Below are 27572 nucleotides of genomic sequence, written 5' to 3'. Positions count from 1 at the left end.
CTCCATTTCTAGAATTCTAGCCATATAATTCAGAAACTGATTTTTTTTAGATAGATTAGCAGATTTTTAGGTTCCCAGTTTTCTTTTTTAAGATTTTAATTATTTATTCATGAGAGACACAGAGAGAGAGAGAAGCAGAGACACAGGCAAAGGGAGAAGCAGGCTCCATGGAGGGAGCCCAATGTGGGACTCAATTCTGGGACTCCAGGATCATGCCCTGAACCAAAGGCAGCTGCTTAACTGCTGAGCCACTAAGGTGTCCCTAGGGTTCCAGTTTTAAAAAGTACCTGAAGTTCGAATGCAATAATAATATGCAAGTAACCAGAGATTACTTAACTGGGAAAACTAAGTTGTCAGGTTTTAAAAGGAAAGGACTGGGGCTGGGGCGCCTGGCTGGCTCAGTTGGTTAAGTGTCTGATTCTTGGTTTCACACTCAGGTCGTGATCTCAGGGTTGTGAGGTCGAGCCCCACATTGGGTTGAGAGTTTACTTAAATATAAAATCTTTTTTTAAAAATTAAAGTAAATGTCTTTATCATAAAAGAGGGAAAAGGATTATATGACCTTTCAAGAGGAAACTGGACTTATGGAATGTAGTCCCACCAAGAACTAGATCATTGGTAACCAAGAGTCCTCCCAAAACAACCCATCAACCATTCCCCACCAAGACAAACAGGACAAGTACTTATGCATAACTTACTCGATTCTGAGAAAACTCCAAAAGATTTTTTAGGAAAAGAAAGCAAATAGCACTAGAGAATTCCTCTTTGCGGTAGTTATTAAAAGCATTTTTTACAATGAAATCAGCCATTTAAAGGTCTTTAAAGGGCCATCTTATGAGGAAAAACAAAGATGGTAATCTTTTCTAAATATTGAACTTTAAAAAAAAAAGCTTGATTTTTTCTAGAGCTCATTCTAGAAATACTAATTAAGTGTATACTCCCAAAGAAAAAGCCCCCCAAAATCTGATGTTAGTATCTTTCTCTACTTGTTCACCTATTCTTGCCTTTTCCCTCATTAAAAATTTGTCCTGTAGTAAAATTAAAAAGAAAACCAAAGTGATAAACCACAGGCACACAAGATCCTGATTCCTCACACAGAGGGTATTGATGGCCTACTGGTAGCGGCCCCTCATTGGAGAACATGCTGCCCATATTACATTACAGGCAAATCCATACCTGGGGAACAGAACCACAACATCTTCTACAATCAAGAAAGCAAATGACCATGTAAATAAGAAAGAAATACTCTGGATTATAGGAATCTGCTGAATTAACTCTAATTTCTCCTTTTTTAAAGCATATCCTTTGCAAGCTTTGCTTTCTACTTCCTCTATTATTTAGAAGCAAATTACAGGTGACATATCCCTCAACTGTATTTTGACATCAACTGTATTAGACTATGGTCAATCTGAGAACTGCTGGGGTCCCCAAGACCCTTTCAGGAGGACCACAAAGCCTCCCTTCTCCAGCTGCTTATTTGTGTGAGGCTAAATTTTCCTCCCCTACTTCAACCAAACAACAGATAGCAAGGAGTTGACTGGAGAATCTGGCTGACTTCTCTTAAACCCACATTAAAGAGATTAGCAAAAAGGTAAAACAATACCAGTCTTCTTACGAACTTGCTTTTGGGGCAGCCCAGGTGGCTCAGCAGTTTAGCGCCGCCTTCAGCCCGGGACGTGATCCTGGAGACTCAGGATCGAGTCCCATGTCAGGCTCTCCTGCATGGAGCCTGCTTCTCCCTCTGCCAGTGTCTCTGCCTCTCTCTCTCTCCCTCTCTCTCTCTCTCTGAATCTCTATGAATAAATAAATAAAATCTTTAAAAAAAATAATTTTTGAGAGCACAGAGGTTTCTGAGACCAAAGAGCTTGGAACCCTATAGGATTAAATAGAACCTACTACATACATCCCTTTAATGGATACACCCACCATACCCAGACAAACGTTTAATAAATGACATGAGAAGGTTATGAAACAACTAGTAAAAATGAACTTGTTTTGTTTAAAACTTTTGACTACATAGATACATTTTTACAAGGGAGATATACACAAAGGGGATAAGACTAGTGATCTCAAAGAGACAGTATTTTAGGTCATTTTAACCTATTCTTTTTGTACAAAATCATATTTTTTTTCCTACAGTATGGAGGTGACAGCATTTCCCAAACTGCTCTATGGTATACAATAGCGTCATGAAAGGCTCCACCATCGTTAGCTAGATGAATGTGGATTACATTCTGCCACTCTCCACCCCCAGCAATTCAACACAGTCCGCTAAAGGTCTGAGACGTCCTGCAGCACTGACCCCATTTCCCAAACTTAGGTAACCAACACATCCCTTTTAACAAGTGACACCTATCCACATAACATCCTTAGGGAAAGACTACCTCAGAGATCATCCTAAACAAAGATTTGAAGAGGGGGCCTGCAGGCACCGTTTTTCATTACTGTTAGAAGTCACCAGGTCACTACTATTTAGAATGGATGACCTCCAGTAAATAACATGTACACATCCAATCAAAAGTACTTGGGCCTGGGATGTCTGGGTGGCTCAGTGGTTAAGCGCCTGCCTTCATCTCAGGGTGTGATCCTGGAGTCCTGGAATCAAGTCCCATGTCAGGCTCCCTGCATGGAGCCTGCCTCTCTTTGTGTTCTCATGAATAAATAGATAGAACCTTTAAAAAAAAAAAATACTTGGGGCTTAGAGCACCTGGTTGGCTCAGTGGTTGAGCCTCTGCCTTTGACTCAGGTCATGATCCCCAGGTCTTGGGATCCCTGCAGGGAGCCTGCTTCTCCCTCTGCCTATGTCTCTGCCTCTCTGTCTCGAATGAATGAATGAATGAATGAATGAATAAATAAATAAATAAAATATTTTTTAAAAACCTGCAGGGAGTAAATTTAATTTGTATGTATTCTGGAACTTGGACAATTCAAGGAATGGTCAAAAAAAGTTTTTTAAGATTTTATTTATTCATGAGAGACACACACAGAGAGAGGCAAAGACACAGGCAGAGGGAGAAGCAGGCTCCATGCAGGGAGCCCAACGCGGGACTGGATCCCGGGTCTCCAGGATCAGGCCCTGGGCTGAAGGCGACACTAAACCACTGAGCCACAGGGGCCGCCCCAAGGAATGGTCAATTCTTAAGTAAAATTTTCTTTGATGCAAAACATAACCTGACCATAAGTCATTCCTTTAAATGATGCATATTGGCAAGCATCCTCTGAAAGGGGAGACCTGCACACACAGGCAGTTCTCGGAGCGTGCACCAGACACACGGCTGTTGGCAGAAAGCCCATTGCACCCACTGTGCCGCTCCCCCTTCTGGCCCCCCGTCAGCCACCCCTGCAGTGCTCCCACCTGGTCACCAGGGGGCGTGCTGGCCCACATCTTTCTCTTCCGCATCCTTCCTCTTCAAGATCACAAGGAGCAGGTCACAATTCCCTCCTGCCCCTCTCACAGGCCAGGTCACTTGGAAGTCACCCCACTTCCGTCCAGGTGTGAGCCAAGAGTGACTGATCACGGCTGATGCTCCCAATGAAATCTTTTTTTTTTTTAAGATTTTATTCATTTATTTTTTTTCAAAGATTTTTTTTATTTATTCATAGAGACACAGCTAGAGAGAGAGGCAGAGACACAGGCAGAGGGAGAAGCAGGCACCGTGCGGGGAGCCCGATGTGGGATTCGATCCCAGGTCTCCAGGATCAGGCCCTGGGCTGAAGGCGGCGCTAAACCGCTGAGCCACCCGGGCTGCCCTGATGAAATCTTTTAAAGCCACTTTACTACTTCAAGACCAACTTTCCACATTTTAACAGGCACTTCATTGCTGGTTTATAAAATTAATACTGTAATGATGTATCTGCTGTGTTTTACTACAAATTTGCCTGGTTTCCACTTGTGTTATGGGTTAAATCAGTTTTGACGATCACTTTTAGAACTTAAACGGTTTATAACATTGTTTCCAGGGGAAAAAAAAAACATTGTTTCCAGGAAAACGCAATTTGAGATCTAACTTGAATTCCTAATAGGTGGATACAGACTGCCTTTTCAGGTCATCAGGGAATCAGACAGAAATGGGCCCCAGGAAACAACACATCAAGTCCAAGCTAGGTTAGCAGCTGCACGAGGAGACTGCACAGAATGGAGGTAGTCAAGGAGCTTCTGCGTGGGGTGAGTTCACCGTGCCCAGGCCATTGAATGTGAGAATACAAGAATAGAAGACTAAAACATACCACAGCATTCGGGAGAAAAGTTCTCGATCTGACCAGATCTGAGCATAGACTGACTTTCCATAGCCACTGCTGAGAGTCCTGGGGTTCTATTGCTGCCCACTGTACCAACCTGCCTCAGTCTGCCTGTCTCTACTTGAAATTCCAAAAGATAAGAAGGTACAGTCAGGACTGCTCTGTTCCAAGTCAAGGCTTTTGCCCCAAATCCCTATCTGTTCTCCTACACCACTGACCTGAGCTTCCAGATAAAACAGAAACTTCAGGAAACCCGTCTAACATTCTTCCTTCAGGCCTAAACCACCAAAGCCTGGTCGGAGTGGCCCGTATTTGCTTTCTCACTGCTTCTAGTTTCATTCTGTCCATCAGCACTGAGAACCACATAAACACACACTTAATAGGAAAAGAAAAAATGCAACAAATACATACTTGTCTTATGCATTACTTTTTTAAAGTAGTGATAAAAATCTCAAACCTTTCAAGAATACTCAAAACAATTCTAGGGCAGCCCTGGTGGCCGAGCGGTTTAGCACTGCCTTCAGCCCGGGGTGTGATCCTGGAGACCCGGGATCGAGTCCCACGTCAGCTCCCTTCATGGAGCCTGCTTCTCCCTCTGCCTGTGTCACTGCCTCTCTGTCACTCTCTCTCTCTCATGAATAAATAAAATCTTAAAAAAAAAATTCTAGAAAAAGTGGAGTTAATAAATTTTATCAACTGAATAAGCAAATATTTACTAATCACTGGCATTTATAAACTTTCTAAAACATTTCATCAATCAAATACTAATATTGCAGTTGTTATTAATTAAAGTTGCCATCAGGGGGAAGGGGAGACTATGTTATGAAAATATCCCACTGGTTACAGGTTCTTCCAGTAAGAAAAGGTTTAAAAATGACTAATTTCAAGCAGCCTGGATGGCTCCACGGTTTAGCGGACCAAGGGCCCTGGTGAAAATCCCAGAGCCAAGTCTGCATTCCAACTATTAATATCCTGCCATCAGGGTAAGTCTATCAATATTCAAGAAAATTTTCTAGGTCTTTTGGGTCCCATGCTTGGTGTAGTGCTTTGTCATCCTGAAATTAATAATTTTTGAGCAAAGGGGCCTGCACTTTTTGTCGTTGTTGTTTTTTAAGATTTTATTTATTTATTCATGAGAGACAGAGAGAGAGAGAGGCAGAGACACAGAGACACAGGCAAAGGGAGAAGCAGGCTCCATGCAAGAAGCCCAATGCGGGACTCGATCCCAGGACTCCAGGATCACGCCCTGAGCTGAAAGCAGACACTCAACCACTGAACCACCAAGGCGTCCCAAGGGGCCAGCACTTTGTTTTGTTTTTAAAGATTTTATTTATTTATTCATGAGAGAGAGAGGCAGAGACACAGGCAGAGGGAGAAGCAGGCTCCATGCAGGGAACCCCACGCGGGACTCGGGACTCGATCCCCAGACTCCAGGATCACGCCCTGCCCCAAAGGCGGGCGCTAAACCGCTGAGCCACCCAGGGATCCCCGGGGCCAGCACTTTGATTTTGCACTTGGCCTCACATATTATCCAGCTGGTCCTCACAATATTTATTAACTACATCTGAAATATGTAAAATCAAATGTGACTGAATTCTGCATTTCAGATGGAATAAATCATGTTCTTTAAAAGCCACTTAATACAACTTTATACAAATGATTCTCAAGTTTTACATATCTTCAATTTAAGTTTATGATGACTGATCTTTTTCTTGGGGATTCTTAATATCAAAGTACTGTATTATATAAGAAAAAAAATTATAACTATTAGGAAGAGCTCCAAATAAATGTCTTTGTTACACTTTAAGGCCTTAAACAAAGATGACTTTCATATTTACTGAGTTTTAAAATTCACTTTGTATCTAAAAGACATACATTTCTATGTTTTATACTATGATTAAAAATTGGGTAAATAACAAATAGTTAAAGAATAAAATCAAAGAACCAGACAAAAGAATTCACTTTAACAAAGCACACTTTTTAGCCAATTAGAAGGAAAAAAATGTAATGAAGAAACATCATATTCCAAACTAGTTGTTTAAGAAGTCTAGGATTCCGGGGGCACCGAAACCAAGTTAAGTGTTGGACTCTTGGTTTCGGCTCAGGTCCTGATCTCAGGTCGTGAGACAGAGCCCCTTGTGGGGCTCCGCACTTAGCAAGGAATCTGCTTGTCCCCCTCTCTGTGTTCCTCCCCTGTTCTCTATCTGGAATAAATAATTAAAATCTTAAAAAAAAAAAAAAGAATTCTAACATTTCGTCCAGTTCCTTTCTAAAAGTTAAACCCTGCTCCTGGAACCTGGAGGTTCACTCTGCTTATCCCCTAACACAGAGTCTGGACCTTATGAGCTCATTTCTCATCACAGCCAGAAATCAGAGCCTGGGGCTCAGCCACTCTTAAAATGAGAGTGGTAAAAACAAAAGAGCTGCAGGACTAGATGCGGCAAAGATCTAAAGGACTGGTAAGCTTCAGACCTAAGGTAAGCCAACCCAAGTCTCAATGTTTTTCAGAGAAGCATCGCTTTTTGTGCTAGCAGGTGCCCAGGCTGAATGATCAAATGTCAGCGAAGTGTGAAGAAACATCTGTTTTTACAGGAAGGGCTACTTGCATAGAGGGCAGGCCTTTCAACACTGGAAATGATACAGGAGAGGATGGTTGGAAGAAGCTGGTTGGATGAAACGCCAGTTTATCCCTAGAGCAGGAAAACATCAGCAACTTAAAACCCTTGAAAGAAAACATAGACAACTGTGAAATATGTATCTGATTAGAAAAAACCTCCCAGGAGTGATTCAGAGGTCAAGACTGAGTGTAGGTGGTACAGCCACTCTGAGAAACAGTTCTGCAGCTCCCCAACATGGTGAACAGAGTTATACCACATGACCCAGCAATTCCACTCTTAGGTGTACACCCAAGAGAACTGAAAATATATGTGCACACAAAGCCTGTACACAAATGTTCACAGCAGCAGTATTCAGAGTAGCCACAAAGTGGAAAACCACCCAAGCGTCCATCAACTGGTGAACATATCAACAAAATGTGGCTTATCTATACAAAGAAATATCGCCTTAGTCTATTTGGGCTGCCAAAACAAAATACTACTGGGTGGCTTGTGAACAACAGAAATTTACTCCTCAGAGATCTGGAAGCTGGGAAGTCCGAGATCAAGATGCCACCATGTTTGAGTTCTGAGATCCTTTTCTGGTTTGCAGACAGCCATCATCTTGTTGTGTCTTCACTTTGTGGAAGGGGTTAGGGAGCTCTCTGGGTTCTCTTTTATAAGGGAACTCATGCCATTCGTGAGGGCTCTCCCTCTTTCCCTAATTACCCCTCAAAAGCCCCATCTCCAAATACCATGATATTGGGGATTTGGTTTCAACATATGAATTCTGGAGGGACACAAACCTATGTCAAATATTATATAGCCATAAAAATGAAGTTCTGATGCACGTTTCAACATAGATGAACCCTGAAAACATCAAGTGAAACAAGCCAGTCACAAACAGACCATATGTTACAGGATTCCATTGATACGGAAAGTCCAGCACAGTCAAACCCATAAAGACAGGAAGTAGATTGGGGTTGTCAAAAGCTGGGGAAAGGGGAATTAGAGTGACAGCTAAGGGCTCCTGTTTAAGGTGATGAAAATGTTCTGAAAGGAGGGCGCCTGGCTGGCTCAGTTGGTAGACCATTTAAGACTTTATTTATTTATTCATGAGAGACACACAGAGAGGCAGAGACACAGGCAGAGGGAGAAGCAGGCTCCATGCAGGGAGCCCAATGTGAGGCTCGATCACGGGTCTCCAGGATCAGGCCCTGGGCTGAAGGCAGCGCTAAACTGCTGAGCCACCCAGGCTGCCCAAAAAGTAGCTGATTCTAAGAAGTTCTTGTCACAAGAGAATCAAACCGGTCCAAAACAGATGACTGAAAAGCCATATTCATGTCTGACCCAAGGTAAAAAAGGAAAACGTGATTTTTCCTTTATTATGTTACCACCTACTTCTTACTGGGGTTCTGGAACAGAAGATGTGTTTTATAGGTTTTTAAGATGTTCTCAATTCAGTTACTTTGAAGTAAATGAATTTTCATCTAAAACTTTAAAAATGAAGAAGCCATAGCAACACATCTTGTGAAAAACTTTAACAATATCATCCTACACCTAAATAAGAAAATGAACAAAAATATGCCTAAAACACAGACAAGAAAGGGCCTATCAAATGCAGTATCCCAATTCCTAGGTGGTGTGGCCTAGAGAGTACTGGGCAGCACAACATCAGCCTGACAGCAGGGAAGGGAATATCAGTCTAAGGGTTCCCAGCTCTGGCTTTTTGCAGTCTCCACTGCTATCAAAATGTCACCTTTGTTTAATTTTTTACAGTGCTAGAACACAATGCTGCATAAATCATTTCCACCAATCCTGAATCGCTATTTCTGAAGCTCCACTTAACTGTTTTTTTTAACTGTTTTATAAGAAATCAATTATCTTAGATTCCATTTATAAAAGACACAAAATATCTTCAAATACATCTGCTGTTACCAAATCAAGACCACAGAAAAAGCAAGATACATTTCGTTTTTTTTTTTTTTTTAAGATTTTATTTATTTATTCATGAGAGACACACAGAGGGAGGCACAGACACAGGCAGAGGGAGAAGCAGGCTCCATGCATGGAGCCTGATGTGGGACTTGATCCCAGTCTCCAGGATCACACCCTGGGCTGAAGACGGTGCTAAACTACTGAGCCACCAGGGCTGCCCATAAGATACATTTCTTAAAAGCATAATGATCCTAAACCTCAATTAACCAGAAGATGTGAGCAATAGACTCCTGGTGATTTTCAGGATAATCAGACCTCCTATTTTGTTTCAACTCTTATAAATGAAGACTTTCTACCCAACCCCACCCGCTATTATATTTTCCTGTCTTAGAAAGCAATAACAAAAATAATTCAATCCTTTTAAAAAATGTCTTAAAACTTTAACATCCTCACTTTAAAGATTAAGAGATGGTTTAATGAACTTAGCCAAGTCCTGCAACCAGTATCATAGAATTACAGCATTCTCTAACTTGAATGCAAAAATGTTTTATTTCATTAAAATTTCACTTATGGGTCATATTCTTTACATCTAAAACTGAAATATTGTTTTGTCTTAAAAATCAAATAGTACTGACAAGGATAACATATGATATGAACTCCTAAAACTTCCTTTTGCAAAAGGATTCCTATGAAATTGCTTGATTTTATGTTATTCCTCCTTAAAGTGGTCTGCAGCCAGAAGACGAACTCTTGTAGTTAACTGAAGGTTCCAGTTAACTGAGTTAAAGCTCTTAAATTGGAATACATTTAGAATTAATATTTTATCATTTCTTTAGTAGTTATATAGGTCTCCTACATGAAATAAATGACATTTACTCCCAGTAATACAACGATTAGATTATATATAATATTGAAGTCTATATTCAAAGCATTCTTCCTCAAAGCTACTTGAGAAAAAAAGGTAACAAATTAAGAAACCACTTTCCAAAAAAGCAGAGAATCACAGCATTTTTAAAAATTAGAAAAAAAAAAATTAGACACAGGGGCCATGAGTGACTCAGTCGGTTAAGCGTCTGCCTTCGACTTAGGTCATGATCCCAAGGTCCTGGGATTGAGTGAGCCCCTGTGTCAGGGCTCCCTGCTCAGTGGGGAGCCTGCTTCTCCCTCTCCCTCTGCCCCTCCCTCCCACTTGTATTCTCACTCACTCTGCTCTCTCACTCAAATAAATAAATAAATAATGTTTAAAAAATTATTGAACAATTTTTAAATTGTGGCCCGGGGCGTGATCCTGGAGACCCAGGGGGTCCGATGTCCGGCTCCCTGCATGGAGCCTGCTTCTCCCTCTGCCTGTGTCTCTGCCTCTCTCTCTCTCTCTGAATGAATGAATGAATGAATGAATAAATAAATAACATCTTAAAAAAAAAAAACAAACCTACAGACCTCAAAAGCTGCTACAGATTTTTATGCTCTAATATCCCCAACAGTGCAATCAACAGAACAGATCCTTGAAAAATTATCTAATGATTTTCTATATCCACAATGCAGAATTTAGGTGTGTTTTATCCTCTGTAATGCCTTTTTCAGTATATAACATTTACCTGCCAGATGAAAACTAGGACACCAAAATACTATACTGTCAAAACTGATCAAAACTGAAAGAGTTGTCCATCCAGTCAATCACTCAACAAATACTGAGTACCTACTGGTACTGTATGGATGTGGGGGTGATAGGATTCACATGTGAACAGAACAGACCAAACTACCTTTCCATCTTGGGGCCTATGTCCTAGTGAGGGGAGACAGATAATAAATAAATTAAGGGTGTCAGAATGGGATTAAGTGCTATGGAAACAGAAAAAGTGAAGCAGGGAAAAGAGGATTCAGGAGTTCAAAGAGAGATGAAATTTTACATAGGATGGTGAGGGGAGGCCTCACTGAGAGGTCTGTGCGCAAACGAGCAGGAAAATAACAATGAAAATTATTTCTTTGGCTTTGAAATGGCAGTCCAAGCTCGCATTTAAAAATATATATATTCATAAGCTTTCTATATTCTCCATTTCAATTGACTATTTCCTGATCGTTGACTGACTGAAAGAAAAGCAGGTAACCTAGGGCATGCCAAGGATATGCCTAACATTTTGATTTACTTGATATTTTTTTAAGAACCGCAGCTACAAATTAAGTGAATGCAGGGATCCCTGGGTGGCGCAGCGGTTTAGCGCCTGCCTTTGGCCCAGGGCGCGATCCTGGAGACCCGGGATCGAATCCCACGTCGGGCTCCCGGTGCATGGAGCCTGCTTCTCTCTCTGCCTCTCTCTCTCTCTCTCTCTCTCTCTCTCTCTCTCTCTCTCTCTATCATAAATAAAATAAAAAAAAAAATTAAAAAAAAAAAAATAAAAAAACATAAAATAAAGTGAAATGCAGAGTTCTCTATTAAACAACTAATTAATAGTCAAGATGCAACTTATATTACAAAATCTAACATTCTCTCTAGCAATTTATACATGATATTTATCCCATTAATAATTATTAGATATAGCTAGTCTTATGGCAATAAAGAAGTCAGATATTAGTTGAAATGATCACGCTTCAAAATGAGCTCACAGAAAGTGCCTCTATAAATTGCATATTTACATATAAAATCCATTTGTAACCCCTCAAAGTGAAACCATTTTATTAGCATTTCTTGTAATATTCACAAGACATTTTCTACCGCAGGCTGGGGGAAAGAAAAAAAGCAACAGAATAACTGATGTTTAAAATGTATTTTTATTTTGCAGACTAATTATTCTTAAGTACTATAAATGCACCAAGAAAAGGTCATAGAAAATCAGCAAATTACAAAGGACTCGGCGCTCAATACATCTTTCACGTAACATTTGTTTGCCCACCACAATGAAGATACTTGATAGCTGAAATTTATATTTGTAATATAAACTTAAGTAATTCAATAATGAAAAGCAAGTGGAGGTGAATGGATGTTTTTTTAACAAGAAACATTATCACTGACTAAACTAAACATATTTGAACTGTTCCCAAAATACTCAGTCCAAGCACATATTTTTGAAAATGTGTGGGTTTTTCCCCAAGAGATGCAGAACTTTGACATTTTCTCCTGGATATATTGGACTTTCAGACCTCCACTCCACATCTGGAAAGAACATTTCAAACTCAGCTTGATGTAACCTCTAAAAACCAAAGTGAGAGCGATTCTATACTTCGTGACTGAGACTTGACTATGACAGTCAACAGAATGTTAGAAATGAAGTAATCAAAAGTTTATCATCCCCAGTGTGAAGAAAGGAACACGGAACAAAAGATGCATTTGCCTCTTCTGCCCTTTAATTTGTGAACACCATACTTCTCTCCGTCTGTCATGCCAAGAAAGAGAAAAATGAGGATTTTTTTTAAAAAAGCTTATTAATATGAAACATGATCGTTTCATCTAGACTTTTATCAGCCCTCTCCCCCCAAGATTTTTGATTAAAAATCAAAAAAAAAAAAAAAAAGATCCAAGTACTCTATAGACTACACCTAGATTACTTTGCTCCAAGGCCAAGGAAAATGTTTACGATTCCAAGACCCATTCGGAGGCACGTATCTGCAATGCGTAAGCTTTTCGCTGGCAAGATCAGTCAATATCAGAAAGCGTGCACTGTTTAAAAGGTTAAGTGGATGAAGGTTAAAACAACAACAAAACCATCGATTCACCAAGAAGTCTTTTGTTTTGTTTTGTTTTGTTTTTGGCCCGGTAACCGTACAATAACGTCGGCCCTGAGCAATCAAGGAGAACCTGTAAGCCCCTGCACGATCTGAATTACCGTCAGAAAAACTGCACCGCGGGGTCGGCGGGAGCGGAGGAGACGCAGATTGCTAACGCGGGACGAGACCGCGATCGTAAACCTCAGCACAATTTTCACCTTTGGATGAAACGTGGGCGGGGAGCGAGAAGTTTCAGCCTCGGCTTGTCTGCAGACAGACAAGATTTAAAGGACCCCGGGAGGAGGCGGAAAGGGGCGAGGATGCGGTGTCCGCGGTGCAGCGGCGGAGACCCGGGCTCCGGGAAGGGGATGCGGAGGAGTGAGTGGGCTCTTATGTAAGCGCACACCAACACCGAGCGCGCGCCCCCAGCCCGGGGCACCTGAGCACACCACAGACCTCCGCGGCCTCTCCCCGGGGTGCACCCCCGCCTGCGGCCGCCGCGGACCCGTGTGCACGCCCCCCCCACCCGCCCGGGGCCGGAGCCCCGCTCCCCCGGCGCCGCGCGCCCACCCCGGCTCCCCCGGCCCGCCCCGGCCCGCCGCTTACCTCGCGCGGCCCAGACCACGCCGCCGCTCAGCAGCCCGGCCAGCAGCAGCCAGGCGGCCGGGGCCAGCGCGGGTGCAGGGCGGCGCAGCATCGCTCGGGCTCCCGGCGCCGCGGCCGGCCCGAGGCGGGAGCGGCTGGCACGCGCGCGGGGCGCCGAGCGGGGCTCTGGCGGCGGAGGCCGGCTGCTCCGCGCCGCGGCGAGCTCCGGGGTCCGACGAGCCGCCGCCGCGACGCTGGGCCGCGCGCTCGGGCCGCGGGCGCCCTCCCCTCCGCCGAGGCAGCGCCGGGCTGGAGGCGGCGGCAGCAACTAAGATGGCGGCGGCGCGCTCTCTCGGGTCCGGCGAGGGTACCGGCGGGGGCGGGGTGGCGGCGGGAGGGGCGCGCGCGCGGGGAGGCGGGGAGGCGGGGAGGCGGGAGGGGCGCGCGCGGGGAGGCGGGGAGGCGGGAGGGGCGCGCGCGGGGAGGCGGGGAGGCGGGGAGGCGGGAGGGGCGCGCGCGGGGAGGCGGGGAGGCGGGAGGGGCGCGCGCGGGGAGGCGGGGAGGCGGGGAGGCGGGGGCGCGCGCGGGGAGGCGGGGAGGGGGGGGCGGGGCGCGCGCCTCGAGTTGCCGGCTGAGCTCGGAGCGCGCGCACGCGGGGCCGCGCCCGGGGTACCTCCCGAGCGGCCCGAGATGTCCAGGGGCTGCACCCTCTGCGCCCGCCGCGGGCGAGAGCATCAACCTCTTACCCTTACGCTACGCGCGCCCCCAGGCTCCGGGGCCAAGCAGTACCCCGGGGTCGGCGCCGGCCTTCCAGCCCCGCGGAGTGCAGACCCCCTGGAGGGGCAGGGGCAGAGGGTGCCGCCCGGGGGTCCCTGAGCGCCAACACGCTGGGCCACCTCAGGCAAGGCACGTCGCCTCCCAGAGTCCTGGCGTCCTCTTCTGCGGATGGAGGTGATGACAGGGAGCCTGCGGGGTCGTGAAAGGTTTTCAAGGAGACGGAGGTCAGCAAAACGCACTTTGTCAACAGTCAAGGACCGCGCAGCACGTGCTGCCGCGGTTCAGCCCTGGGAGGGGCACCCGCTGCCCCCAGGAGTCTGTCCTGAATCTGTATGTCCAGATTCCTTCATTCGCTGGAGAAATCTGTGATGGCTTTTTAAAGATGGCTCGTGCTCGCCCTTTCTCGCTGATCTTAGTAGGATACCAATGGCCCCTTGGAAATTCAGAGCTCCAACTGGATGGAGAAGGGTTCCTCCCCGGGGGCTTGAGTCCTCCCCTTCTCCCCTGGTTCCCCCACCTTCCCTCGGCCCCTGGGAGCGCCCCCCACGAGAGGTAAGGACTGGCACAGTCATGGATGGGTTCCAGTGCCAGGCACTGTGCCCTGTGAGACATGATTGGCTCCATTTTGCAGATGAAGGAACAGAGACGGGGACACGTGTAGTGAAAAGAACCATCAGCCCTCGAGGACAGGGCGGTGACATTAGGGAGACCCCAACAGCAAAAGCTAAATAAAGGTAAGATGTGGACTATTCCAGACTGTGCTGAAAGAACTATCCGACTGTGCTTTGGAACACTGTATTTGTCATAGCTGTGATAGCTGAGAGGGTCTGGCAGGCTGGTGGGTTTTGTGGAGGTGGGCTTGGGATGGGGTTCCGGAGGTGCCCCCCAAACCCGGAGGCTGGGAGAAGTAGGAGCAGAGCAGAGGATTTATTTAGGAGAATAGTGGGTGAAGAGCCCCAAAAGTGGATTCAGACCAGAGTACGAGGTGCCTTAAGTGGCAGGATGGCCCCACAGGCCACAGGAGGACCTTGAATAGCAGTGATCAGAAGCATGATGTGACCTGATGGGAATTCCAAAGTGACCTGTAATGGAATATGCTCCTCCCTTCATTTGTCCCTCAAAGGCATCCTCTACCAAAGCCTGCAGGTTCTATATCTTTCCTTCCCCTGCCACCCCCTTCCCTGGATCTGAGAGGACTAGACTCCCCTTGGGTAGACCCTTCCCAAGGTACCTGCCTATCAGGTTCCCACCATCTCCAGGCCTCACTGCCTCACTCCTTCTAACCAGCACTGCAGAGTCATCCTCTCCAGGCATTGCTTTTGCTTCCCTCCCCCTCTGGCTCTTGTGAGCTCCTTGTTGCCACTTTATCTGGTCCAGACAGCTCTGCCAGGCTTTCCAACCCACAACCTCATGCCCCACCCAGCTGACCTCAGGGCCTGCTCTCTCAACACAGTCTGTGCTCAAGTTCATTTCTGCCCAAGGCCAGCATTATATAGCACATCTTCCGCTACCTTTGCCCCAAGTCACACCCAGGCTGTCTCTTGCAGGAAGTCCTCCTGACCCTCAGGCCAGCCCTCCCCCATCCCCACCTGCTCTGAACCAGGCAGTGTCTAGGATTGATAATGTGCTACGCTGTGCCATTGACCAGCTAACCCATGTGTGTCCCTGGGTTAGTGCTCTAGTGAAAAGGACCCAGACAGTACAGTCAGACAGTGCCCAACAGGAACTCTAGCTGCTTCTACTATGAGTGATCTCAACAAGTCACAGAACTTTGAGTCACTTTCCTCACCCTATGAAGAGATGAAATGAGATAGCAATACCTATTTCCTGGAGTTGTCAGAATTAAATGAGATGATGCAATGAAAGTGCCTCGCAGACCTTAATACATAGTATGTCTAAACACACAGGAACTTCTCTTTATTCCCTCGGGAATCTTCCGAGCTGCTTGGATACTACTGAACATACAGTAGGCACTCAATAAATACTCAGAGATGAACTAAATGAATTCCTGTATTCATTTTTGTATTGTGGACCTCACACCTCAGAGATAAAAAAAAATACCCTGTATCAGAGGTTCCAGGGACCTCTGAGATTTACAAAACACAAAATCAGAAAGGTATAAATCTCAGAACTATGTCTTGAGTCAATAGGATGATGCCAAGAGGGAAAATGTAATGTATTCAGTTCTATTAGAAACACAAACAAAAGCTCTTTGGTGTCTGGAATCCTGATCCCTTTATCTTCTTACCCTCACTGTCCCTGCAAGAAACAAAGAGGTAGATCAAAAAGGTTCAGCGGCAGGTGGGCAGACAGAAGGCTGGTGAGCTCGGTGCAACCTGCGCACGCTGAGATTTTGCCCACGGGAGAGTTAGTCCAGCTGCAAGGCTCAGCTTGACTGTCTTGGAAGCCAGGGAAACCAGTGAACTCAGTTCCCAATCTGCCTAACAATAGCCTCGGCCATACTGGCACTTTTCAGAGGTTTCCACGTGATGGATTAGTTAATCCTCAAAATGGCCTTGAGATGGGGATTGATCCAGTCTTAACAGTTAGCAGAGACGAGTCTCTCCTGAGCAGAGCCAGCCGCTGAGAGAGCAGGAGCACCAGGGGTCCCGGGGCAGTGGGAAATGTGGCGGCGCCCAGGCTTGTCCTAGTCAGGGTCAGACATGGGAGAATAGGAGGGGGTTTTGATAACCAGGCCAAGGAAGACTTGAGCTTCAGGGCATATAGTCAACCTGTCTGTGCAATAGGGTAGAAGAACACAGAATTTCTAGGGTGCTGGAATCTTCTGAAATGATTCTACAACAGTCTCTACTAAGCTCTTTACTGGGGACATTTCATTTATGCCTCCAGCAACCTTTCCAGAAGGTATTTTTATTGTGCTAGATGAAAAAAATGTAAAATTTGATGAAGGAACCCATTGCTAGAAAGAAGGACACCTGGGATTCAATTTTATGTAGGTCTGAGCCCCAAATAATGCCTCAGCCACTACGTGAAATGACACCTCAAATACCAAAGGAGGAAAAAAAAAAGTCCTGTGCAGGATCCTGCAGCGTGGAGTCATCAACCTGGTCCACCACAGTCACACGTTGGGCTGTGCCACCTGGCAGCTCTTCTGAAGCCATGGGAGGTGTCCTCACCCAGCCTGGGTTTCTCACCAAGACAGTCATTCCCAGGTCCAGGGTTGCTGAGAGATGGAAACATGGTTGCATGAAGGAAAACTCTTTGCCAGGAAGCTGAACTACTCTTAGGTGGCATGTTAGGACTGTTAGCGCAGTGTGCGCTAGGCCAGTGTTGGCAGGAGGCAGGTAAGCAGTCACTGTGGACAGTGTGTGAATGATATGCTTGGGAGTTAACCCACTTTAGGGATGCAGCAGAAGAAGGCTGTAGGAATCTTGATGAGAGCTACCATTTATAAACTCCCCCAAATACTAAAACCATAGCCCCCAGCACCATTACTAGGGTCCCCCTGGAGCCCCAGAAGCCTCAAAATCTGGCCCCGTCTCTGCCTTCTGGTGGCCCAGCCAGGTCTCTCCATTCATCTGAGAAGAGATTATTAATGAGGGGCAAAAGTACCAGAGGCTCCAGTTGAACACCTGAGCTCAAACCCATCTCTATCCATTTCCTTTCCTTTTGCAAAATATCCATTTAATTTTGTTTTATGGCCATATTAAATAGTTACAAGTCTCCAAGGTCAAATCCGGAAAACAAGGGGCTCAGAAAAGTCTAGTTCCATTCCTGTCTCCTCTCTGTCCCTGCCTGCCCTTAAAATTACCATCTTGTCTGTTTTTGGCTTCTCCTTCCACCGTGGGTTTTTAAAGTACAAGCAAGTATTCGAATGTATTTCTCTCCCCTTTCTTAGATAAAAAGAAGTGTATCACATCTGCATCTTGCTTTTTTTCACTTAATAAAATATCCTGGCGATGGCTCCATCTCAGTATCCCTTTCAGAGCTGCATTGCTCTCTCTCATGCAGTATGATATTCTGATATAATGAGAAACAGATAGTTGGTCTTCATCTCCAATTCCTAGCACAGAGCTGCTTAATCCCTTGGAGTTTCCTGAATAAGAGGAGCATCTTTTGTTGTAATGACCCTACTCCAGGCAGGCTCCTGGATGGGAGCTAGTCAACAGAATAACCAAGCCACGATAGAAGCTTGGAACTTTCAGCCCCTACCCCCACCAATTTGGGAGGAGAGGGGGGCTGGAGATCAAATTAATGATCACACCAATGTGATGCAGCCTCTCCCCAAATCCCTGAACTACAGGATGCAGAGAGCCTCTGGGTTGGTGAATATAACCATGTGCTGGGAGGGTCATGCACCTTCATCCTGTGCTCAGGACCCTTCCACGCCTTGCCCCATGTATTTCTCATCTGGCTGTTCACTTGTATCCTTTATAACAGCCTTTATAACAATCTGATCAATGTAAGTAAAGTGTTTCCCTGAGTTTTGTGAGTCCTTATGGCAAAACATTGAACCTGAGGAGGAAGTCATAGGAATCCCTGAAAAGATACCCAAGTTAGACAGAAGTGGAGATCACCTGGGAACCCACTACTTGCAAATGGCATCTGAAGTGGGGACAGTGTGAGAATAAGCCCTTAACCTGTGGGGTCTGCACTAATTCTAAGTAGTTAGTGTCAGAACTGAATTTATTTTTTTAAAGATTTTATTTATTTATTCATAGAGACACAGAGAGAGAGAAAGAGAGAGAGGCAGAGGCACAGGCAGAGGGAGAAGCAGGCTCCATACGGGGAACCCAATGTGGGACTCAATCCAGGGTCCCCAGAATCAAACCCCGGGCTGCAGGCGGCACTAAACCGCTGCACCACCAGGGCTGCCCCTCAGAACTGAATTTTTTTTTTCTCAGAACTGAATTTAATTCCAGCACACCTAGTTGGTGTCAGCAGAGAATCAGAATAGCTTGGTGTAGAAAACTCACACATGTGGTGTCAAAAGTGTGACATACATATAACATTTATATGTCTGACCTACATACATGTAACGTTTTCATTCATGTGGACATACCAAACTTAATCAGTTCTCTATTGATGATCAGTTCTCTAATTCTCCCACACTGACCGGTTGTTTCCAGTCTTTTGCTTTTACAAAGAGAGCTGCAGTGAGCCTTTTTGTGTTTCTTGCTAACTGTGTGGATTTCTACCTCTTGGTTAAGATACTTCATCTCTCCAATCTTAGTATCAATTGTAAAACAAAGATAAGTCTGTGCCTGCCTCACTGGGGGTTAGTGAGGAATAAATGAGCCAACATACAACATTAGCTATCATTATTGTTCATCACTGTCCAAAGACAGAGCTTCACGCCTCTCTGGAATGGCAGAAACTCTGACTTAGGAAGGGACATCCCTGTGGTCTCCAGGGAGTCAGGTCGAGGCTCCACAGTTTGTTTCAGACTCCCTCTAATGCTTTCTATGGCTCTCCATTTGCAAAGGAAGTAGGAATTCCCATAGATGCAACATCAGCTATCACTGGCTGCTGAGAATTTCCAAAGAAGGAAAATCTCAACTTCCCATAGAAGCCAGGAAGCTCGCTTTTGCACTCCCAGAAGGTGGGACAAGGATTGAAGTTTTCTATTTATGCTTTTCCCAAAGGTAACACACAGCAAAGTCCCCTCCTCTCTTAGGACTGGCAGCTGGGGGGATCCCTGGGTGGCGCAGCGATTTAGCGCCTGCCTTTGGCCCAGGACGCGATCCTGGAGACCCGGGATCGAATCCCACGTCGGGCTCCTGGTGCATGGAGCCTGCTTCTCCCTCTGCCTATGTCTCTGCCTCTCTCTCTCTCTCTCTGTGTGTGTGACTATCATAAATAAATAAAAAATAAAAAAAAAAAGGACGGGCAGCTGGGAAAGCACAGGATCTACTCTTCTGTATAGCGGAGGGGAGGGGTGGCTATTTCACTCTGCAGCATGAATTATACACACAATGCACTACACACACAAACAACATATGGACAGGCACGGAGTGTCTGTGGATACACAAGCCAAATATGATGTGCCCTGTCTGCACACTACATCCCAATGGACAGGACTGGAATAGGTGTATGGGAAGGAGCAAGGAAAGAGAGAAAGGGTAGGGGCAGAAACAGCACAGCTTCCTCAGCACCACCGAGGGAACACAGGCACTGCTTGAGCATAGTGGAAGCAGCACAGGCCTGGGTTCTATCCATAGTTCCATCATATTTCCTGGAATTGGGGGGAGGGTAGGATAAAATGGTTTAAAAAATAGGAGGAATGTCTTACATCATCTGGATTAAGACAGACCTGGGTTCCAGTTATTAGCAGAAAAAAACAGACAACCTACTTACTGTGAGCTTCAGGTTCCTTAACTATAAAATGGGCAAATAATAATAATAATAATAATAATAATAATAATAATAAATACCCCCTTTAGATTATTGGGAAGATTGAATGAGAGGATGCATAACAAGGGTTTATCTCCATGTATGGCACATAGTAGGTGCTCAATTAGCAGTAACTGTTCTCACCAGGATGATAATATATGTGACTATGCTTTGAAAAGTCTGAGGAGTTGATGATGGGTATAACTGCTTTCACAGTGGAGCCTGGGGGACTCAGTCAGTTAAGCCTCCAACTCTTGATTTCAGCTCAGGTTGTAATCTCAGGGTTGTGAGATCAAGCCCCCCATTGGGCTCTGGGCTAGGTGTGGAGCATGCTTAAGATTTTCTCTCTCCCTCTGCCTCTCCCTCCCCCACTCTAAAAAAATATTTTTTAAATACTGCTTTCACATAGCACTTTAGAGTTTGCATTTGTTTAGCATGCTCCTTTTTTTTTGGAGGGCATCTATATATTCTGGGGCCTCATGGCAATCTTCTTAGTAGATGTTTTCACTCATTCCTGTTTAACTGATGGGAAGCAGGAGTTCAGAGGGGTTAAGTGACTTGACAGTGGAGAAGTAGTGCAGCTGGCCTCAGGTGAGACTCTTCTGGCCTTTCTGTGCTTTTTCCTTGCCTTTCAAACTCCCTTAGTCATCAAACACCAATAAAAAATCAAGAGCCAGAGTTCAGAATTTCTGGCCCTTTCAAGCCTCCAGCTCATTTACCTGCTCAGGATTACTTCTCTTTCTCTCCTTCCTCATCTGCGTCTCAGGGATTAACCACCCCTAGAGATCAGGAGCTCACATAAGGAGTGTTTACTGTGGGCTGGCCTTGACTGAAACCTGCTGTGTGCACGGTCTGATTCTATGCTAGCAGCAATCATGTGCGATGAACACCGTTATTACCCTTCACTTCCAGAGCACAATACCAGGGCTGAGAGAGGTTAAGTAATTTGCCCAAAGCCACACAGCTAAGTGGGAGAGTCAGGATTTGAACCTAGGTCGTTCTGACTCCAAAGTAGAAGCTCTTACCCATGACATTACTATCTCCCAGAAGCTGCTCGATGGTGAAAGTTTCTACATGGCCCTGGAAAGTCAGAGGCATCAAGATGGGAGAATTGCCTGGCTGATCCCCGTCTGGCTCGTGATATGGTGAGTGGTCAGGAGGGAGCCAAGAAGTTCAGTGGTGCATGAGGGGAAGCAGATGCCCGACCAATGACCAGGCCTCCTACTCCATCCCAAAGGGCAGCCAATACGTCCCCTCTGTGTAAGGACAGTCCTGTCCTGGTCATCCCAGGCCGGCTCCCATGCTCACACTCCTGCAGAGAGGGTCTTCTCTCTGCCTGTAGCCCTTTTCAGATAACTCAGCCTTTCTTATACCTTCTCTCATTTCACCCAAAGTCAGCCACTTCCTAGCTCAGTGGCCTCTCCTTTGTTTTGTCATCTATAAAACAGGGATCAGAATGACACAAACCTAAGAGGGATGCTGTGTGGATTAAATGTGATAATGCACAGAAAGGACTCAGCACCGTGCTTGACACATTGTCAGTGTTCAATCGATGTTGGCTGTTATTCCAGTGAGGACGGTCTTGGCCACATGTGGACAGGGAGGGGTATGTGTGGGGGGCGGGGTGGGGGGGATTAATTCTCTTCTCTCTGCCTCCCCAGATCCTGTGGGTTCTTTCAGAGCCCTGAGGCCTGAGCCCTTGCATGTGTGACTGGGGAGGATGAGCTAGGTGGCTTCCTCCTGGAGCCTCCTTCCCCTCTGGTTTGACCACAGCCCCAGTCATCTTCAGGGCCTGCAACGTCACAGCAAGGCTTGTTGACATGGGCCTGGCACTGTCCCATTGTCTGTTCAGCCTGCAGGAAAAGCAGGGGGAGAGAACCTTACCTAGAGAGGGACTTCTGCTCCTGCTCCTTTTTGCACTCCTAAGGGCCTTCTGTTTCTAGTCCCCCTTGGGTCTCAAGGGGCAGGAAGAAAGGGAGAAGTCCTGCTCCTTTTTCCCTCTCAAGCCAACCTCCCCGACATCACAGTGCTGGGCTTTGATCATCCAAGGACATTGATTTAGTGAATGCAAATGAGGAGACTGTCTGTGGAGGGAAGATAGTCTTCCCCAGGATGGCAGATAAGTCTCAGAGAATTCTCAATAAGCCTTTCTGTGGCTGGCTTGGCAGAACCCAGGGAGGAGGCCAGCACAGCCTGGGAAACACAGGGACCCAAATTTCAAGAAAATGCTGAGCAAGTAGGGCTGTCACCCTCTGCCCAGGTCCAGGGAGGCAGGGGCAACCCAGTGGCCTAAAAGGGGAGGGGAAGGGACCAAGTAAAGAATCTATTAATCCTACTGTCCCATGATCCCCTAGCTTCACAGCCCTCAAGGTGCAGTGATAGGAGAATGAGGGAAGGGTCCTTGACCTGCAGGCTGCAGGCTGGGTCCCTGAGCATTCAGTGTGGGAGGCCTGGGAGCCCAAGGAAGAGGGAAGAAGCAGACGGGGAGACTAAGGACAAGGAGCCCCAGATGTGTGGCCCGGGGTAAGGAGGCTCTGCTTGGCACTAGCTGGGCAAGCAGTGGGCCGAGCTGAGACTAAAGCTCGTGTCAGCTGCCTCCAGGCCTGTGCAGGGCCCCTTCCAGCCAAAGGAGGCAAGCATGGGCAGGGCAGGCCCCAGACAGCCCAGCCCTGGAGCCACAGAGATCAGGGGCAGTCCAGGCCTGTGTGCTGGGAGGGCAGAAGGAAGAGAAGCCAAAAACACCTCTCGGTCATTCTGAAGAGGGTCTGCCCCCTGCCAATGGGACTTGACTGCCACCCCAGGAATGGAGGAGGAGAGGTTGCAGCATTAACCTCCAGCCTCTACATTGACTCAAACCTTCCCTGGGGCCCCACATAATCACAGTGCTCTGTGAGTCACTCCACATGCCCTAATCACAAGAGTCCCTGCCACCCTGGGCTGGGTACCTGCCAAGGCCCAGACAGGCTGCCCTGATGTCAGGAAATCCTTGAGGAAAGGTCTAGACTCCTCACTCCTTCAAAGTTCTCACTTGCCTATAGTTCCAAAGGCCGGGCCTCCGGTGCTTGGCCCTGAACAGGATCTGACTGGGGGCCTGGCCATGTATGCCCCATCCCCGAGATTCCCCCCAGAGCTCCCGTCTAAGCAGGGTGAAGGGGAGGCAGATGTTAATTTGCTCATCTTTGCTAATTTGAAAAGGAGCACAAACAGCAGAGCTTGGTTGCACTGCTCTGCCGAGGGTGCAGTTTAGGTCCAATTATGTGTTATTAGCGCATCTACTCTTTGTTCCCCTGGCATATTAATTGCAGGTCTAGTATTGTGGCAATTAACACAATTATGGGCTCTCTCTTCCGGCAGGCTGGAATCCACATGCTTCCGGCCAAGGAGCTGGGCTGCTGAGATGGAGGGAGATGCCCACTGGGGAAAATGGGTTGGATTGTGTCCCCCAAAAAAACCATATGCTGGGGGCACCTGGGTGGCTCAGGTTATGATCCCAGGTCTTGGGTTCGAACCCTGGTCGAGCTCCCCGCTCAGTGGGGAGTCTGCTTCTCCCTCTGCCGCTCCCCCTGCTTGTGTGCTCTTTCTCTCTGTCAAATATATAAATACAATCTTTAAAAAGCAAAACAAAACAAAACAAAATACCATATGCTGAAGTCCTAACCCCAGTACCTTGGAATGTGAACTTCTTTGGAGGGAGGGTCTTTACAGACATCATCTGAGCTAAAATGAGGTCGCTGGAGTGGACTAATCCAATATGACTGGTGTCCTCATAAAAAGAGTACATTTAGTCACATAGAGGGAAGATAATATGAAAATACAAGGGAGAGGCCTAGAGCACACTCTCCTGCACGCAACCCTGATCACACCTTGACTTTGGATTTTTGGCCTCTAGAACTGTGAGACAGTACATTTCTGTTGGTTAAACACCTACAGAGGTTCGTTAAGGTAGTTTGAGCAAACTCACAGATCCACTCTGCTCCAGGCAGAGTCCCCCGGGGGGTGGGGGTGAGGGGACAAGAAAGGCGGGGGAGAGAGGGGCCACCAGCCTGGCTGTCCCCTCTGAAGCCTCAAGCAGGGATCAGCAGGGATAGTCAGCACCTCCCTCCCACCAGACACCTCTTCCCAGGGCTTGCCCTGCATTCATGTCACCTGTGTTCTTCTGGCCCTGGGGCCTTCATTGTTCATGGGACTGCTGCGTAGTTCCTCCTCCTCTCTGAGCCCTAACAGGGTCACTTGGGTTGGCTGATCTTGGATTAGTCACTTCCTTTCCCTTTGGCATCCCCTTACCTTGTCAGGTAAACAGTGTATGCTATTTCCCAGGTTAAGCAAGTTAAAATGGTCAGGTAGCTGCACAGCTCTTTACAGCTTATAAGATACTTACCAAAGACCTGTCTGCTTGATACAACCCTAAGGGGTTCGTTCCACCCTTAAGCAACCCTGGGAGGTTGGGATGACCCTTGTATTCTACAGATGGGAAATCTGTGGCTTGGAGGAGACAACCTATAAGCATCAGGATTCAGAACTTGAGCTCTGATTTTACACCTAGTACTCTTCCTCCACATAAGCAGTTCTTATGGAATATTCTACGGAATCCTCTATGGAATATGTGAGAAACGTAAAGAGTTCTGTGGTCAAATAAAGTAGAAGCTAAATGACATGGATGTCTTCATTGCAGGACTTCTCAGAGCCTTCAACATGCCATGATTTTCCATAAGAATGTGTACAGCATGCAACTTTTTTCAGCCTTCTTTTCCTTTTGTGGGACACCTGCTGTTTCAGACAGCACTGCATGAACTGCTCCAGGATGGCAAAACCAGGTCTGAATGGGGAAGAAGAAGCTCAGTGGGAGGGCCCCTTCCTACCCCTGCTTTTCCTCTTCCCCATGGCAGGCTGGCGGAGCACCAGGGATGGTGTCGCTGTGGGATTTCCTTACGCAGAGGTTCAGCCAGCACCAGGGCCCAATAGCGGAGGGTGGCTTGTCCCTGACCACACAGCATTCTTCCCTTTAGGCACCACTGCTACCCCCTGCATGTGACCCTGGTGGCCTGCTCCCACGTCCTCACCTGCTAGTGGAGCCAGAGAGAAACAAGCATGTTTCAGATAAATAAAATAGAGCACGATAGAAAATAGAAAGTAAAATAGGGTGGTCAGTTAGGATCCTCGGAGAGGGTATTATGATCTGAATGCTTGTGTCCCCTCAAATTCATATGTTGAAATCCTACCCCCTAGAGTGGTGGTGTTAAGAGGTGGGGTCTTGGGGAGCGGAGTAGGTCATAGGGTGGAGCCCTCACCAGTGAGGTTAGTGCCCTTGTCAAAGAGAGGTCCCCAGAGCTCCCTTGGCCCTTCCATCATGTGAGGACACAGAGAGGAGACAAAACCTGGGGAGAGGCTCTCACTGGAACCCGACCACGCTGGCACCCTAATCTGGGACTTCCAGCCTCCAGAACTGCGAGAAATGCATTTCCCTTGTTCATAAGACACCCCGTGTGTGGGATTTTGTTACAGCAGCCCGAGGAGACTAAGACAGGGGGTGACATTTAAGCTGACAAAGGAAATTGAGGATTCGGTGGTGTAGGAAGAGCGGTGCAGGCAGAGAACCAGCTCTGCGGTGGGGCAGGCTCAGCATGTCTAAGGGATGCGAGGCTGGTGGTGCAGAGGAGGGGATGGTGGTGAGAGCTGAGGTCAGAGATGACCTGCAGCTGGGTCCCTGAGGCCTCGGCTGCCCACGATAGGGAGGGGAGGTTCGTATCCTGAGTGTAAAGGGCAGCTACTGCCCTACAGAGTTCAGGGTGTAGACCTGGGAGGTGTTATTGGTGTTTTCTCAAGCCCCAGAAAGGCAAGCAGCTTCCAGACCCAACCCTTCAGGAAGGCCTTGAGCTGGGAGTGGGACAGCGTATTCTCAGAGGCAGCAAGAGTCAGAAGCTTCACAGGCTCGAGATCACTGAGGCAACATAGTGGTTGGGAGAGGCCAGCCGATGGTGCAGACAGACACAAATGGACCCAAGACCCGCAGGGCACAGAGCCACACTCTTCCTTCCTCACTTGTGGACTGGCTGGGGCTTTGCCAGGACCCGGGCGGATAGGCAGCAGCCTCTGGAACATTACCAAGCGGCTCTTAAAGCTTCCACCTGAGGGTGGGGGGTGGGGGTGAATGGGTGACGGGCACTGAGGGGGGCACTTGACGGGATGAGCACTGGGTGTTATTCTGTAGTTGGCAAGTTGAACACCAATAAAAAATAAATTTATTATTAAAAAAATAATAATAAACATTGCTAACTGAAAAAAAAAAAAAAAAGCTTCCACCTGCAATGACCCTTCACGTCTACCCATAGGTCATTAGCTAAAGCTTGGGCCACACTTACTGGAAAGGGGGAGGGGGCTGGGAGAACCTAAGGGGCAGCACTGACTCCCATGAGCCTTTTTACAGCCGGGAAACTGAGGCTCTGACACAAAGAATAGAATCAACCAAAGTCGGGGGCTAATGGTAGTGGTCCAGTGCTCTCTCTGCAGTGCCCCACTCCCTCCTCACCTCCCAGCCTCTCCTTCTGGCTAATGACCTTGAGGAGCTTAATCTCCTAAGCTTCTCTGTCCTCAGCCCCCAAGCATGAGCTCGTCCTCCTGGCTTCTCAGAGGGGGGACAGGTACTAGGACATCCCCTCTTGTCTTTCCTCTCCCCAGAGACAAATGCTTGGGGTCCTGAGCAGATCACACAGCCTGGGGTGGGAGGTGGTGCCAGGAGCAGATCCAGCCAGCACCAGCAGGAATGCACCAGGCCAGGTAGGTAATGGTGCACTGCTGGTTTTCCAGCACCACCCAAGGACTTGCCCTGACACATCACTCCAAATGTTTTCTCCTTCTGAGGCAGCTTTCTGGGCCTCTCCAGCTGCCCTCTCTCGGTCTGGCTACTGGGGAGGAGCTAGGGACCAGCCAGGGCACACATAGGCCTCTGCCACTACCTTGCCCTGACTCCAGCATGAGCTGCAGAGCATGGCTGAGAGAAGGATGGCCCATGGGCAGGTGCTGGAGTTCTGAGGGGCCCTCCTGACGCCCTCTGCTCCCTGTAGGCAAGCCTGGGTATGCCAGCCCTGCTCTGCCTCCTTGGTGACCCAGCCTGTCCTTCCCCATGGGACGCTGCTCTGCTGCAGCCTATTTCCAGATCAGCCTGCCGCAGCGGCCTTGGAGACCACAGGGCAAAACTGCCTCCTCTCATCCCTGCCTCCTCAGCTCATATTCAGCAAGTCTTCGGTCAGCAGTTCCTGACTGGCTCAGTGGTACAGCTGGGCTGGGTTAACTCTCCAGGAGTCTAGAGAAGTTGGGGGTGGAGGGGGGTCATCCAGATGGCTCAGGGTTTACTCACCTCTGGAGCAAGCCACGTGAGCTGGGAGG

At 47.2% G+C, this 27572-nt stretch overlaps 2 protein-coding genes and 1 long non-coding RNA gene across 11 annotated transcripts in view; 1 reads left to right on the top strand and 2 right to left on the bottom strand.

Moving 5' to 3' along the window:
• Positions 1 to 13396, bottom strand: part of CLSTN1 (calsyntenin 1) — an 80483-nt gene extending 67087 nt beyond the window's left edge. For 2 of the 4 annotated variants that reach the window (XM_055305103.1, XM_055305102.1), the window contains exon 1: positions 13080 to 13395. In XM_055305103.1, coding sequence (XP_055161078.1) covers positions 13080 to 13170 — 91 coding nt within the window. In that variant the 5' untranslated portion in view covers positions 13171 to 13395. Of the gene's footprint in view, positions 1 to 13079 lie in introns of all 4 variants that reach the window. The other 2 variants (XM_055305101.1, XM_055305104.1) reach the window with 2 other exon arrangements.
• A 259-nt stretch (positions 13397 to 13655) lies between these two features.
• The window catches only part of CTNNBIP1 (catenin beta interacting protein 1), a 72748-nt gene continuing 58831 nt past the window's right edge, over positions 13656 to 27572 (bottom strand). For 3 of the 6 annotated variants that reach the window (XM_055305599.1, XM_055305601.1, XM_055305602.1), the window contains exon 5: positions 13659 to 14024. In XM_055305599.1, coding sequence (XP_055161574.1) covers positions 13807 to 14024 — 218 coding nt within the window. In that variant the 3' untranslated portion in view covers positions 13659 to 13806. Of the gene's footprint in view, positions 14025 to 16083; positions 17020 to 27572 lie in introns of those variants that run through there. The other 3 variants (XM_055305603.1, XM_055305604.1, XM_055305605.1) reach the window with 2 other exon arrangements.
• On the top strand, positions 14031 to 26200 carry LOC129497092 (uncharacterized). The gene is made up of 3 exons (XR_008661872.1): positions 14031 to 14569; positions 21237 to 21334; positions 24862 to 26200. It is a non-coding gene; the product is annotated as an uncharacterized LOC129497092 (long non-coding RNA).

This window comes from Nyctereutes procyonoides, unplaced genomic scaffold, assembly GCF_905146905.1.
Source record: "Nyctereutes procyonoides isolate TBG_1078 unplaced genomic scaffold, NYPRO_anot_genome, whole genome shotgun sequence".
Classification (NCBI taxonomy): domain Eukaryota; kingdom Metazoa; phylum Chordata; class Mammalia; order Carnivora; family Canidae; genus Nyctereutes; species Nyctereutes procyonoides.
The sequence above is the reverse complement of the archived record's forward strand: the minus strand, read 5'-3'. Positions and strand labels throughout refer to the sequence as shown.